Source organism: Lepidothrix coronata, unplaced genomic scaffold (genome assembly GCF_001604755.1).
Source record: "Lepidothrix coronata isolate B3197 unplaced genomic scaffold, Lepidothrix_coronata-1.0 Scaffold171, whole genome shotgun sequence".
NCBI lineage: Eukaryota > Metazoa > Chordata > Aves > Passeriformes > Pipridae > Lepidothrix > Lepidothrix coronata.
In genome coordinates this window covers 838,738-854,370 of record NW_016690351.1, presented here as the reverse complement: position 1 = coordinate 854,370, position 15,633 = coordinate 838,738, and the positions used below count along the sequence as shown (strand labels likewise).

At 39.1% G+C, this 15,633-nt stretch overlaps 1 protein-coding gene across 1 annotated transcript in view; it reads right to left on the bottom strand.

Moving 5' to 3' along the window:
• FAT4 (FAT atypical cadherin 4) overlaps positions 1-15,633 on the bottom strand; it is a 129,150-nt gene that overhangs the window by 58,297 nt on the left and 55,220 nt on the right. The window contains exons 2-3 of the mRNA XM_017829944.1: positions 4,876-5,007; positions 1,276-1,537 (exon numbers count right to left, since the gene is read on the bottom strand). Coding sequence (XP_017685433.1) covers positions 1,276-1,537; positions 4,876-5,007 — 394 coding nt within the window. The remainder of the gene's footprint in view (positions 1-1,275; positions 1,538-4,875; positions 5,008-15,633) is intronic.

Below are 15,633 nucleotides of genomic sequence, written 5' to 3'. Positions count from 1 at the left end.
CTTTGCTGTTTTCTGAAATTCAATTCCTTGTGAATCTGTGCCATTGTTTTCATTTCTGCATAGCTGCCCTTGCACGACTGACTAAAGTTTGGAAATCAAGTGTCACGTTTTAGTATTTCGAACACTAATTATAATTAGCTCATTTCCAGGAAAATCAATAATTTAATTTCTTTTCCGTGGAACCAGATGAACTATGTGCGTTACAGCCCAGTAAGCTATTTTTGAGCAACGTGATAATGAAAACTTCTTGTATCATTAGAATGAAGAATAGTGCTACAACCCCCTTTAATCCACCTGGATATGCTGGTATCATTGACACCCATTTTATAACCTCAAGCTTTAATGTTTCTTTAACTGCAAGGGGAACAGGGATTACTGTCTGGGATAGAGATAGGAACCTCCAAGGGTTCCTCTCTCTATTCCAGAGCTATCCAAGGGCTCATGATCCTTCCCCTTTGGGTGAGACTACTCTGGGACTGCTGGAGAATGGAACAGGAGAAGATGAAGTACTTCAAGCACAAAATCAGCCTATTTCTTTTTTTGCCATCCACGACTGCTAAGCTGGGTATAAAGCACTAATGTACACCCCATACATGATTAACGAGAGAAGCCTCATCTTAATGTGGAGGGAATTAGGATTGCCTATTCCAGGGTCGTTCCTGCTAAAAGAAACCAAGCCTCAAGACCGAGCAACAAGATAAAAGAGCATGGCTGAGGATCTACAACCAAACCACCCCGTGCTACACAGACGTCTCAGTTACTTCCAGATCAGATTCCTGAGGCACAGCTGATTGCATTGTAATCCTTAAATGCAAACCACCATCAAATTTTGGGAGAGGGACTGCAGGGCAGAGTGGAAAAGTTGGAGGCATAAGGGTAATCTTGGTTGTCCCAAATTGAGACTCCTATGCCTATGAAAGCCTTAATAAAAGCTGGAAAGCTATCACCATGTCATTTGCATCTCCTTTGTTTATTCATATTTTAAAATAAGCTTCTAAGATGTTGCAGTTACTAATACTGGCAGATACCGCTTTTGTATTAGCAGTCTGTATAAAATCTTGGAAATATAAATAGAGTACTTTTGTTGCAAGTAATATTCATTTCTCATCTGGAGACATGTAATAGAGCACAGTTTTTGAAAGCTTTATTTGATGTAAATATATTCTAGCTTACAACCCAACTTTTAAGCATCAAAACACTCTTGCATATGAAACGAGCTTTAAAAGAAGGAAACAACTGAAGAGGCCAGTGATCATATTTCCATTTCCTATTTACCTGGAGTGGCATCTTCTGGGATGTCAAAGGAATACACTGGCTTGGAGAATTTGGGGATGTGGTCATTGACGTCGCTAACAGTGATGTTTATCCTCATGTCTGAGGACTGCAGGCCGTCATCGGCACGGACCAGCAGGGAGTACTTGGAGCGGCGCTCCCGGTCCAGGCGCTTGGTGGCGATCAGCTCTCCTGACTCGGGGTCAATGTGGAAGCTGTCATCCGCACCACTGATAATAGTGTACGTCACCAGGGCATTGGCTCCCTAAGGAAAAACAGAAGTGGTCAAATCAAGTTATTCGCCAGGAAAACCACATCATAACTTTCAGTAAGACAAGAATCGTTCCAGTAACTGCACTTGGCGAATATTTTTCAGAATGGTTTCCTTTAATAAAGAGCCTTCCTGGCCAGTCCCTGCTTCAGTCCCACAGCAAAGACACGTACGTTCACAGTTTTTATTTATGAGATGTGAACTGATGAGATTGCCCAGATATTTTTTGCTCCACTTTTCATAAAAGGATTGCATCCAATCAGTACCACAAAGATCTGATATCTGTTTTAATTTCAAGTCAGCATCACCGAGCAGTGTAACATCTTAACAAGGATAAATGTTTATTCTTGTTTTACGTTCAAAGGTTAAATTAAATCCCTGGTAGTGGGATCAGCTCTGCATTTCTCGCTCTCTGGAGGCGAGATGGAGAAGGCAGGAGAGGGAGGACCTGGGGCAGCCACGCAGCAGTTCCCCCAGCCAGTACATGGCAAGAGCCGCAGCTCCCGGTCAGGAAACACTCATGAGGGCTGTGCTTGCAGCAGCCCCTCAAAGGTCAGTTTCTGCAAGGAAATACATTTACTCCTGTAAATAAAAAGCCCCCAAGTGACAAATCATGTGTCATTAAAATCACACTTCTGATCTTTTGGGTTGTGCTGGAAGTCAAAAGCTTTTGGGTCAAAAAAACCTCACTCGTCCTTGGAAAAAAAAGGATTCATGTGGACTTTGATCATTTTGGTTGAAAGGAAAATTAGGGAAAAATAATGTTATGTAGAAAAATGTCATGTTCTTTTTTTCCAAGACAGGCTTAAGGGCTCTAAAGCTGATGACATGTAACATGGGATACACATACCTATAGTCTGCATGCTGCTGATGCCTGACAATGTGTTTTGGTGGGTGAGCAGATATTTACCGTGCCCTCCTCTGGTGCCCGGCCAGAGCTAAAGGTGTCACAGCTGAAACCTGCTGCTGGCACAAAAGTGGCACTTCTGAGTTGAACAACAGATCAAAGAGATCAGGGAGAGAGAAATTCTATAACTGTTCCAAACGCTCTTGCCTAAAAAAGCAAATTAACAGAGATAAACACCTGCTGGTATTTGTGAGAGGAGAGACAAGTGTTAGTTACCTGACCTTACCAGACTGCCAAACTTTCTCTCTGGGGTGTAGTTTCAAAGAGTTGGACCGAGCTAACTGATAAAATGAAATTTAGAAAGAAAACAGGCTTGTGCAGGTGTCCAGCCCTGACGAGCTGCATGCAGCACTTCAGCTGTGTGCTCAGGTGTATGTAGGGGATGTCACACGCTTTCCTCCAATTGTGTGGCTTAGCATCACATCTGATCAGAATTTCAGATTTCAGGTCAGAGGTGACCACATTCTTCACCCCTTGTTTGACCAGCCAGAGTCCTTCTAAGAGAGTGCAGCTATAACCACAGCCACCTGCAATACTGGTTTATACACAACCTAGGTGAGAAGCAAAACAAAACACGGATATGTAAAACCTACTAAAAAGCTGTAGAGAAATTTCCTATCAACAAGTGACTTTAAAAAGTGTTAGAAGCTGCAGGAATTGTTAAAGCTTTTGGTATCACTTAGCACCTAAAGAATGTCTTTATATCTTTTCTCGGATCTCTATGATGCCCTTATAGCAGACAAGGATCTGAAATTTGCTGCCTTCATACTATCATTATAAAATATTACTAAGAGATGTTCTTGTACACCTCTCAGCCATGTAAGGGTTCTGACATCCTTTGGAAGCGAAATCTTTGATTCTGAAAGTGTGAATGCCATGTGAATGTCTGAAAGCGTAATGTCGCAGGAAGATGATATGAAAAACAAAGAGCATTCACTGTACCCTCAGCTCTAGAGAAGGGGCGAAAAAAGGCAAGTATCTTGACCCTAAACTGCACACAGCTAAGAAAACTTCAGCTCTTCATAATGAGTTTGAGATACAAATGTTCTGGTAGGGAAACTGAAATCCTTCCTTTTTATAGAAAAGATTGACTAGTTTCTCTCTGAGGTAACAAATCGCTTCCCACCAGACGGAGTGCTTCAGGATGGATAATACATGATACACAATCTAGGAATTGTCAAAAAGAGGCTGGAGCATTGCTAAAATCTTAGATATACTTGCCATACCATACCAGAGAGTGGTAGTTCAATATTTATTTCTTCCTAAAATAAATACAAACAGCTAGAATTTTTGTTACAGATGTGCATCTTTTCAAAATCCTGGGTTTTGTCTGTATATAAGGCAACTCCCAGAAAATAAAGGGAAGAACAAAAAATTCATGATCACATTTGCACCATTCCTATGGGTGTTCCAGTGGTTCCCTCTGCAGTAGTAAGATTAAGTACACCAATTAACAATCACAGGAAGACTAACCAAGCTAACACAAAAAAGAGCAGGAATAAAATTCTCTGGAGGAGGTTGAATTACCCTGTTATTTGAATGCAAGAACTGCTCATTGTTGTCAAGTGCAACCCTGTACTTTAATGACAACACAAACTTCTTTGCATGTTCACATTGACTTTTTAGTCCTTTTACTTGTGGAAAGAATCAGCTGAAATAAATGAAAACAATATCATTAACATTTTCATAACTTACTTTCTAAAATAAATGAATGCATCAATAGCACTGTAGTTTCTTAATAGCACCTTAGTTTTGCAGTGCCCTCACAGTAATGAATCTAACTGGGCAAAACTATTTTGCAAAGAGGTTCACATACGGAGCACATATTTTAGCATTATTTCACTTCCTATCTTTTTGGTAAAATAAAACCTTCTTTAGGAAAGGATAATATTGATATTATTTAGATCTAGTCAAAAGGAAAGCAGGCATTACCAAAAGTTTTCTTGTTCTCCAAGGCTTGTCTCACATTAATTTTATTGCACACCCTGAAACTGGGCTCAACTACAACATTTTGGCCTCAAAGTTAGTTTAGATCTCAAGCTGTGGTCTTAAACTGAACATCAATAACTCTTTATCACACACTGGGCAGTTGAGCACCTTTGCCACATCACTGGGTACTGTGTGTGATAAGAGTTGTAACAACACCATCTAAACCCAAAACGTGGGGCACATTTTGGCATTGAGATGTTAGGAAAACTTTAACTCATTATATACAAACCAGTGAGCAGCCTTCAAGTAACAGAGTAGTTGTCTCACTGGCTCGTGTGGTTTTGCCTCTGTGTGACTCCATGATACTGAACAGAGTTTGGTGAATGACTGCAATGATTCCTGAGGCAAAGCTCTCACAAAGAGATGAAGGGAACAGGTAAAAACATATTTCCAGCACTTTTAGTACCAATATTCAAATACAAAACCATGCTCCTACCTCATCAGCATCCATGGCTGTCAGCTGCAATATTTTAGATCCATCTCCTATATTCTCTTCTACGGTCAAATCGAGCATATCTGTGGGGAATACTGGTGGGTTGTCATTGATATCCTGAAGTGTTATTTCAACCTGTAAAAAGCAGGAATCAGAAAAAAGCTGTGTGAGCCCTAAGTGCTGATTGGACCTGAATGTCACAAATCACATAATTCAGAAAGAAATTAGGTAAATTGTTCTTAATCACGTGAATTAGCGCATTCCCAAATCACACCAACAACAGGAAAAGCCCCTCCAGATATTAAAATTCCACGTTGTTATAAAATACTCATAGGAAAGCCTCTAACATAAATAAAGTTAATTTGACTTGTTGATAGCAACTGATTTTAAATGGTCCTAGTCTAGTTTATATTGGAAAAGATCCACTGATAGACTGTCATTGTAATCCTCAAAGTCGGCCCCTGGAGAGTAGCTGCCAAGTGCCGGGGCAGGAGATCGCTCAACCATTAAATGCTGCCTGACATAAAGATGAGGTGGTGTAAAATTCTCTCTGAAATGTTTATATATTGGCAACTCTCTGTTCCGAGAGAGGAAAAAACACCCTTGCACTTAATATATTTTATAAAAAATAATCTGTTTTTCTCTCTCTCTCAAAGCTCTCCCCTAATTGCAAACATAAACGTTACTTTAGAAGCACCCACAAGCATCTACTCTCCTTGCCTATCCACAGCTCAGCTAATGTTCTTTTCACATGCCATATTTGTGTGCTTTTCCAAATAATAATGATAGTTCCTGAAAGGTTGTTGTGTGATCGTTATTCCTAGTTTTTCATAAGCAAGATTGCTGCCCTGTTGATGCTAATTTAAAAAGATGCAGAGCTACGTTTTTCTGCGTTGCTGGGTATGGAACGTAATATTCCAAAATAGAAAAAGAAGACACAGCTGTTTTACATTTATCATTAAAAAAAAAAAGGCTTATTTTGGACCCAAAATACTGAACCAAACTCTGAAGACCCTCCAAGGAGAAAAGGGTTAGATGAAGGAACTCTTACCAAGGAACAGAGAAAGGCAGAGAGAGAGCTGTTGCACAGGAAGGGAGGCAAAGGGATGGATGACTTAAAGATACCTAGACTGACAGACAGAATATTATTTCCACTTCAATATCTGCCATGCTGTTATACACAAGGGTTCTCCCTGCACTTAGTTGAAAATAGATGTGTTGGGCTGCTCTGGATACAACCAACACAGACATTTTTGGTGATCTGAAGTCTAGGATTCTATTATTTCTAGTCCCCTGTCTTAACATTTATTTTTTTTTCTGTTTTCATACAGACCACCAGTTGCCAAGACATTCTGACTTGATCACCAGGACGATCCCAAAGCACTTCAGTGACAGAGTCTTGGCCGTCCCTGCAGAACAACTGAGTCACCTGGTCTCACTTGCAGCATCTCTCCCCAAGCACTCAGTGGCTGCTCACCAAGGTATTGGTTCTCTGTGGGCTTCCTGAAACCACATTCCAAAGGATGGTCCATCTTTGGTCCTCCCAAAGGCAAACATTTTAGAAAGTCGCACACCAGAGCTAGACTTTGTGACAGAACAGGTTTGTTGTGTTGTACTGCTGTCTGTCATCAAAGATACTGAAAATCTAAATTGCTGTAGACACATAAATATTCTGAGGGTGTATTTGATCCTAGCACATCTCTTTTGCCTCAGAGGAAGTTTTGAAGGCAGAGAAGGCTACAAGGAGCTCAGCTATTTCCCAGATAAGCACTTTTGCACCAACAGAATTTCTTCAGAGGGGTAGAGAGCTTTAGACTATTGAGAACACATACTGGTTTGTGGTCAGTATATACACCACATAAGGAGACACCTTCCACCTGGGGATCTAAGCCAATCTGAGTGAGCCTTTTTTCTTTTAATTTTTAATTTTTTTTTTCAGTCTGTATTCAGTATTTATGCCCACAGTTGGCTACCGTTACTGTTGGCTTGTCAGAACTTTCCCACAGCATTACAAAGAACTATTTCTAAAAACAGAGATATAATGTTAGTATAATATTAATATTACAGCTATATGTGCTGGAAGTGGAGAGAAAACAGTGGTCTTTTATAGAAGGTCATTATTTATTTATCCCATATTTAATCCCTTTGACCATTCACAAATGGTACAAAAAACAATTCATGGCCTGAGACAGATTAACCTAGAAGGTTTTATCATTAACTTTAAAGGAGCACTGACCAGAGCATCACAAGCAATGACTGACAACTAACTAATGAGACACAAACTTTCAGGGAATAAACCAGCCTAGGCTGGTTTTCAAGGAGACTCCTGCATCTGGGTGACAATGAATCAGAGAAATGGGAGAGGTGTGGTAGAAATTAATGACAGACGAAGGATTTTGCCAGCTCTCCTTGCCAAGAGGGTCCTGCCCCATGAACTGGCACAGCACACTCTGCCTGCTCTCGTCCTCAAAGAACAGCATTTCCTCAGATAGGGTTTCAAGGTAAAGCAGCTGCACAGCTCTGTAATTTATTTATTCATACCATACATGTCATTCACAGCTAATGTTTCAGCTGCGGGTGACATTTCAGCACCAGAACCCATTTTCATGATGAGAGATCACCCGTTGTACAAATCATATGAAAAATATATGACAACTTCTGGGGGGTTTGGGATGGGAGCTGTGCATTGCCTACAGCTTGCATAATGTAGAATAGTGAGAATCCAAGGATACAGATGGCTAAGGGTTGTGGGACAAATAAATTAATTATAAAATCAGATTCTAGAGAACTGAAAAAAAAAGGAGAAGAATAATAGAGCTAATTTTATTCTGAAAAATCAGTTCACAAGTAAACAAAGATATTGTATTTTATACTGAAGATGTGCTTTAGATGGTGGAAAAATAAGGAACTCTCAAATAAGGAAGAGACATTTTTAGAAAAGACCACAACTTCTTTAAAGAGCATTTACACTATGATTTACTATTTATCCACAGGGCTTAGATAATGTGTATCGCTCCATAATTCCCCATTGGCTAAGTCTAATTAGCATCCGTGTTTAAAGCTATCTTTTTACTTCTGTTATAATTTACTACTTCAGCTTACACACAGTACTGCAAAAACTAAGTAATAAAATCCTTGGATGCACTTGTTTGCAGAAATTTCACTTAAGTAATCACAGAATGGTTTGGGTTGGAAGGGACCTTAAAGATCATCTTATTCCAACTCCCTGCCATGGAGAGGGACACCTTCCACTAGACCAAGTTGCTCAGGGCCCAATCCAACCTGGCCCAATGCATTTATGAAAAAGATTTGAGAAAAATCTTCACATTTTCCCCAAAACAAGAGTCCATTAAGCTTCATTTCAGAAAATACACATCCTGAGTGAGATTGGATGTAAAGTGAATGTCCAGTCTTCTGTCTAGGAGTTAAAAAATTAATTTAACTTTGAAATTATTTCAGAAGTTCTGACACCAAGCAGACGCCCATAGGAGAACCACAACCACAAAGTCTTTTATGCCACAGGGCACAGGAAGATTGCAGCATATCTTATCACATCTTCAACAGGGAAGAAAAAAAAGTCCACAAAGCTTTAATCAAAGATCTAAACTAAACCTCTTCCCAACTAACTTCTTCTTTCTAATCCCATACTACATTTGCCTAAAGATATCAATGTGTGTCATTTGGATTTCTGAAATATATGGTTTGATTAATATCATATGCTACCCATTAATAGCTATGTTCAATCCTGTCTTGGACTTAATGAAGGCAAGACAAGGTGGTCATGACAGTATTACCTGTTTGTACCACAGGAATCATGTTCAAAAGGGTCTACAGATCACGTGCTATGCTCTCAGCTTGCACTGATGGCAAACCAACAATAACAACAAGTATAAGAATAAATATTTAGGAAACCAAAGGCCTCAAAACCTCAAATACACCACAGGAAAAAAGACAAAGAGAGCTGAAGAGAGTTGTCCAAGCCTTGGAAGGAAGGAACCATCATCTGCCAGTGCCTATAGAACTGTAGGAAGCAACACGCCCAGGCTACACCAAAAGTGATAATCATCACCCCCTTCTCCAAATCCATCCAAAATGGGGAATAATCTTGCCTGACCTCAAACCCAGCAGTCAATGCAACTCTAGGATACCAATCAGAGACACAAACCAGTCACCTGAGCCACTCACCTTGGACTACTCAAAGTACTGTTCTATGGACAGACTCCAAAAAAAAATTCTGCAACTTCCCGTCTGACAAATCCTCAATTCCCATTTATATCAACAGCATCTTTAAAATAGGACCCAAAAGTTCTTACTGCCACTCAAAGGACTCAAACAGAATAAAATACAGCAGCAGCAAAGGTAGTGAAGAGTGTTTGCACCTTTTTAATTCTCTAACTTGCTCCCTCCAGTGGTCCATGAACTGATGGGGACTTTGCTCCTCTGAACAGCCTTGAATTTCTGCAGAAGCCATGGGAACATACATAGTTACAGACCCCTCTAAATCTGTTAACACTATGATGGAAAAACTATTAATAGATTCAAAATATTGCTTTGGTTTGTTTCTTCAATGGAAAATGAAAAAATCAGAAAGTTTCGTTCTATCTACATGCATGTAAATCTCCACAAAATTATCCTAATATTGTACAAATTCTAGTATAGAGCTTTTCTTTCACACATTTAATGAATCTAGAAAAACAACTGAAAATTAAAGCTTTCCTTCACAGTTCATTCTTCAGAAAAATACATGTTGCTTATTAACTAAGCCTCGTAAAATAAATACAATAATTTTACATATCCATTTCTAAGCAAACTCTCTTTGGGTGTTTTTTTTTGTTTGTTTGTGTGCTTGTTTAATGTTTGATTCCAGCTATATAAAACTAAGATGCAAAAACACGGACATACAACAAACCACAGAGATCAGCAATAGAAAGTCAAAACAATACCATAAATTTCCCCGTGTGTGAATGAAATTTCTCCTTCACAGTCTTAATAACATTCTTACAATAATGTTGTGTCCCTGCCACTGCTACAGATGGCCAACCTATGCTGCAGCCTGTTGTCACAGACATTTTCAAAGCAGAGGAAGTAATTATTACCTTGATCTTATTAAGATTCTTATTTGCTGCTCAAATTAGCCTCTTGCGGTTTTTTTTCCTCCACAAACAAATTCAGAACAGATTGAGGCAGGGCAGCACTCATCTCAAACAGTTCTGCCTCAATTTAACTGTAGATGTAAGAAAAGTAGTTCTTTTCTCCATTCAGACAAACCTCAAGTCTTAACAGATACAAGGAATCACACCAAACCCTCAACTGTTAAAGCACACCGATCTATTTAAGCATTTAGAGGACACAAACCTGAACACAGGAAGTCACTGGGAAACTCACTGTTCTATCAAAATGTTGCCTTTACTTTGAAGAAAGTAGAAAATACTCTCCTTGAATTAATTGATAGCACTTACAAGGAGTGTCTGTGAAAGGGACTCTTTCATCTCATCACATAGAGTGATGCTGCAGTGTAAAGTATTTGATAGCTTCATACTTTGCACATGGTTCTGAAAACAATTTATTCTATGCAGGCAAGGAGAAATTCCATTATTGCAGAAATAAAAAAAAGTATTTTTTGGGTTAACCAATGAGTTGCATTTGAATAAACTATTCTTAAGCTTATTCAAAATAATTTGTTGAATTAAGTTGCTAGAAGATGAAGTGTCACATCTTAGAGCAAAAACACCAATCCACTTCAGAAATACTTGTACGCCAGATGATTGGACCTGAACAGGCTAGACAAATTCCATGCTCAACATAAAAAGCTTAAAATGAGAGTTTTATTCTGGAACAAGAAATTATTTTAGTGACCAAAGTTACTGGGTTTATGAGCTACCAAAGTATGTAAAATAAAACATCGCACTGGAAGGTACTGTGCCAAATTCTATCCAAACATAACACCTTTTATAAACCAATGGACTCATCTGGCCAGAACTTATCCTTCTGCTTTATTACAGTTAATAACATTTAATTTCCTTTTATTTCAAGGTGAGGAGGCCTTACAGACCGAATACTTTTCTGAAGTTCTTCTATCTATTGAATGAAAATGAGGGAAGAAAAAGGATGACACAGGAAACATGAGTGAGCTCATGTGGCAGCAGCAAGTTTCCCTGGCAGTCCCAAAACGCAAGCAGTAATTCTTGCTTGGGGCCACCCCATCCATGGTACACATTCAGTCTGAGATCTATAGATAGAGCACAATCTAAGAAGAAAAGAACTCCCAGATGTCTCACATGTTCGACACTTCTTCAAACAGTATTTGATTAAAGATTAAACAGAGCGGAAAGGCAACAGCTTTTCTTTCAATTTATATGTCGTTGAGTCATTCTTCTTCCCTTTGCTTGCTGCCCTGATGTTCACTGCCTCTCTCAAGAGACGCCATCTAACAATCTCCAGGCAGCATGGTCACACATCACCCTGAAGACTTTTGTTCATGCTTAAGTCATTCTATGATCCTTCATCTTAAAAAAATTATGGAGCTTATTCTTCTTTGCTGGAGATCATGGCAGCGCATTATCAATATGAACAGAATAAAAGTGAAAGGATTTTATTTCCTCCTCCCTTGATAAATACTCTAAATAATATCATTCAGGATGATAAAAGGAAAGAATTCAACTATTAATTTATCCCGTCCATGTAACTGACTGAATAACCTGGCCAACACTAGTAATTTTATTTCCTGCCTCCATCACTTCAGCCTTTTTCTTCATTAAGCAAACAATGTTTCACTAATCCTGAAAAATACACATGCATGTGTAGATTCCTTTTTTTACTGATGTGAGTAATCACACTGGCTACTCACATCAGTGAACTTATGGTTATACTAAGTGCTTGAGGACTAGTGCATGTGTGCTTCTTCCAAACTGTAAGGTCAAGGAAAAGGAAAGATTTAGCATCCAAGTACAATGCATTTCTGGAAGTGCATTTCCAGAAAGAAAAGAAGAAAAATCCTCTTTAAAAAAATAAATTTATATATATATATATTCCTAAAAAATAAAATTTCTAATAATGATAAAACCCCATAGGCTATCTTGAATCAGTTTCCCAGCTTGCTCTGAAATACTGGGAAACAGTAAGTGTGAGGGGGGGAAAAAAATTATATTTTAAAATTACTTAAATACCCAATAACAGCAGAGCTCAGGAAGGTGAAAAACCCGAATTACAGATCCATGCGCATTTACAATTTCCACAACAAGATGGAAAGCCCATTTATAAAGAAAATGTCTTGGGACAAGGCAATAGCTTTTGCTGAGGCTGAAGCTGAATGAGGCATCTGAATATCCCATTTTCCGGGAGGCAAACAACCCCAGCACACGCTAGCACAATAAAAATCACATTAGTCTATTGTGCTGCAGGCCAGCAAACCTGTTAAATAGAAATACAAAGTTGTTAAGAATCCCACTATTAACAGGGGGAAGATTGCAGCTGGGGAGAAAATGTGGGGAAAAAATGCTAAAAAGGCACTGTTTGGAGACCAAAAAAAAGCCAAATTTGAACATCCAGGGGCAGCAGCAGTCACTTGATCTTTGAAATTTGGGGTAACACCTTTGGAAGAAATCAGTGTAGTGAATACTTTCCAAACTCCTTTTTTCAGGCAAAATCCTTAATTTTAGGTGATGATGACAATTGCTTAGGCAATAGATGGATGTGTCAGCAATCAGACCTTAGACACTGAGGATCTCTCCATGCAAGGACAACAAGGCACAAGACCAAATTTCCATGTCTGAGGTCAAGAGTACCTTAATGAAAGACAGGATGTGAAGCCTGTCCTGGGCTACCCCACTGCCCATTCCAGTCACCCCAAAGCAAATAAAATATTGAGCCAATACAAGACAACAGTCTGAGCCCATTTAGAGTAGGGATTATACAGAAATACTTCCTTTTCTTCACAGAATCAGGAATTACTACTGACTACAAGCCTTGAAATTGCTTGGAAACTTAGGGCTCAGTGTATTTTGGAAACATGTTTTGCTTTCTCTGTTAAACAAACATGCATGGAGCCTTATAAATCTTACTATGATATCCTGGAATTTCCCAGATAATTTTAATCCGTGGCCTCTAATTCCAGTATTTTAACACCACATAACTTTCCTGGAGTTAATATCATATGGTAAAGTTTAGTAAGGTGATTTGATGTCTTGCAACCAAGTCACTTTTATAAAGCATCAATATAAAATGGTAGGAGATCAGAGTGCTTTCAAGAATTCAGTGATTTAACTGACACTATCAGAAAAATCATAAAATCATAGAATAGTTTGGGTTAGAAAGCACCTTGAAAGATCATCTAGTCCAGCTCCTCTTCAAGGACATCACCTAGATCAAGTTGCTCAGAGCCCAATCCAACTTGGCCTTGAATGTCCCCAGGGATGGGACATCCAGCATCTCTCTGGGCAACCTGTGCCACTGTTTCACTATCCTCATCGTGGAAAACTAAATCAGGTGTAAATCTGCTTTCATCATCATTTAAAAATAAAAATTAAAAAGAAGCGTACTTCTTCTGTTGTCTCTATGAAATATTGATCTTAGTGCTGCAAAAAAAAAGGTGCAGTAATTTGTTTCGTTTTCTCTCCCTTTTTTTCTCCCTGTTAAGGTGACCACTGGGAGTTGCACTGCCTGGAGTCTTGATTAAATGTTTCACTGCATCCAGAACACTTCATCATGCAGCATAGCCAAAATCTATTATGGCTTGCAAGTGACTCATGCTTTAGCTATGAAAACCATAATAAAGAACATTTTACATAAAAATGCCCAAAAGGTTGGTAATTTAATCCTGATTCTAAGTAGGTATGCAAGGTCTCTGCATCCAGCTTGTGCAGACAATAAGGCATTGTCTGGAAATGCGTTACCTACTGTGGTTACATCTAACTTTTCACCAAAGTCCAGATGAAAGACACTGAAAAGAAACATTCCTGTTCCCAGAAAAAGGCCACTAGCCAGGACAGGACATTGGTACTTTCAAGCCAGAAGAGAAAAAAAAAGTTTTTCTAAAGCGAGAGTGAAAGCAAGCCATGCTGCCATCCCTGCTCTTTCTGAACTCAATATTTTAAAGTAATTTAAGTGCTACATCATTTTCTACTCTCTCAAAAGAGGCACAGTCTTACATGCAACAGAAGGAATTAAAACTGGGTTAAGGTAAGCACTACTCAAGCCTTGGCTAATTTAAGAGAGCAACAGCACACTCCCTTTAAAACACACATCAAAACATACAGAATCATACACACGGAAACCCAGTATAATCCAACTTCACAGTTAATGAGAGATAAACATCCAATTGGTACAAGGGATAAAAATGATTAGAAATGCCACAAGCAATCCTGTTTTTCCACCCTTCCCTACTAAAACCATAATGAAATAAGGTTACTTTGTCAGTACTGCTAAATGAGTAACATGTCAATATTCATACAGTTTAAAAAAGATATTGATTGTGTGAATAAGTTATTTTGAACTCCATTTCAACAGGACCAATTAACATAGAAGGACCTCTCCCAGGTCTGCCCAGAAATTTCAATCCAGTGGGACCACGGCATCGCTGAGCTGGCACTAAGGACCATGAGCTGTCCTAAAAGCACATGGCACCCGTGTGTGGCACATATATCTGACAAAGGCCTGGTTGCTGTACAGCCCACCTGGTCAGAGCAGGCACAGGGGCAGAGACGTGCCAGAGATGCTGCATGTCCCCTCTCCCACCTAGTAACAAACCCTATTCCAAATACCTGCCAAACCAACACAAACACTTGGCAAACACTCGCTAGTGAGGTTTTTCTTCTTAGGATTTTTTTTTTTTAAATACTCAGTATACATTTGGGAACCATTTAGTTTATAACTTTGCATTTAATTAAATGAGGTCTACTGCCATGTAATAAGAAATGGATTGAATTGGTAAGAACATTTTAGTCCATGCCAAAAAAAAAAAAAAGGATAAAGTCAGAAAACGCAAGTATTGGCAGTTCAAGAATGGGAATGTCACACTTCTAAACTAAAAAAATCACCTAATTAAACTTACAGGTGTGACATTTAAGACACATATACTCACCAAGACAATAGGATAAATCCATTCCATTGCTGAAGCATGCCCAAACGGCAAAAGAAAGGCTCTTTACCCAGATACATTGTAGCAAAAGTTTTGCTACAGACAATTAAGAAAGCACAGATTCTTCTTCTCTGAGTGGAAAGGAATTAAAGATATAGGACTGAATACCGACTGATGTTCCACAGTGTTACGGGAGTTTTACAAGTAGCACCTTTCTGAGAAGAAATCCTATATGAATCTAAACAGATTTCAGCCAATAAAACACATAAGGCCAAAGTGTTATGTTCCAGTTTCACATTTAGAAGAACAGAGACATTTTACAGAAATGCCTAAAGGTTTTTCTAAAACAGGCTGCTAAGCAGGGAACTGTGGGGGCTAGAAATTCCAAGTATTTCTGCATCCTCCTACAAATTTCAGGGAAATGCCCTCCTCACCATATTCCTCATTTGCAGGCTGCAGGCTTATTGAGCAGCTTCACATCTGCTCCTGCAGCATCGGGGAGGGTCCTTTCCCTGTGGCCACAGGCCACTTGAGGCCAGAAAGGCTTTTTTATGTGGCCACAGATGGACGTTTTCATGTGGGTGCCCTGAGGAGAGCCAGCTGACAATCAAGGCTATGGTGGCAGGGTCATGAACTTCAACTTACTGGGCACACCAGACCTCCTTTATCCACTTTTCTCCCATATA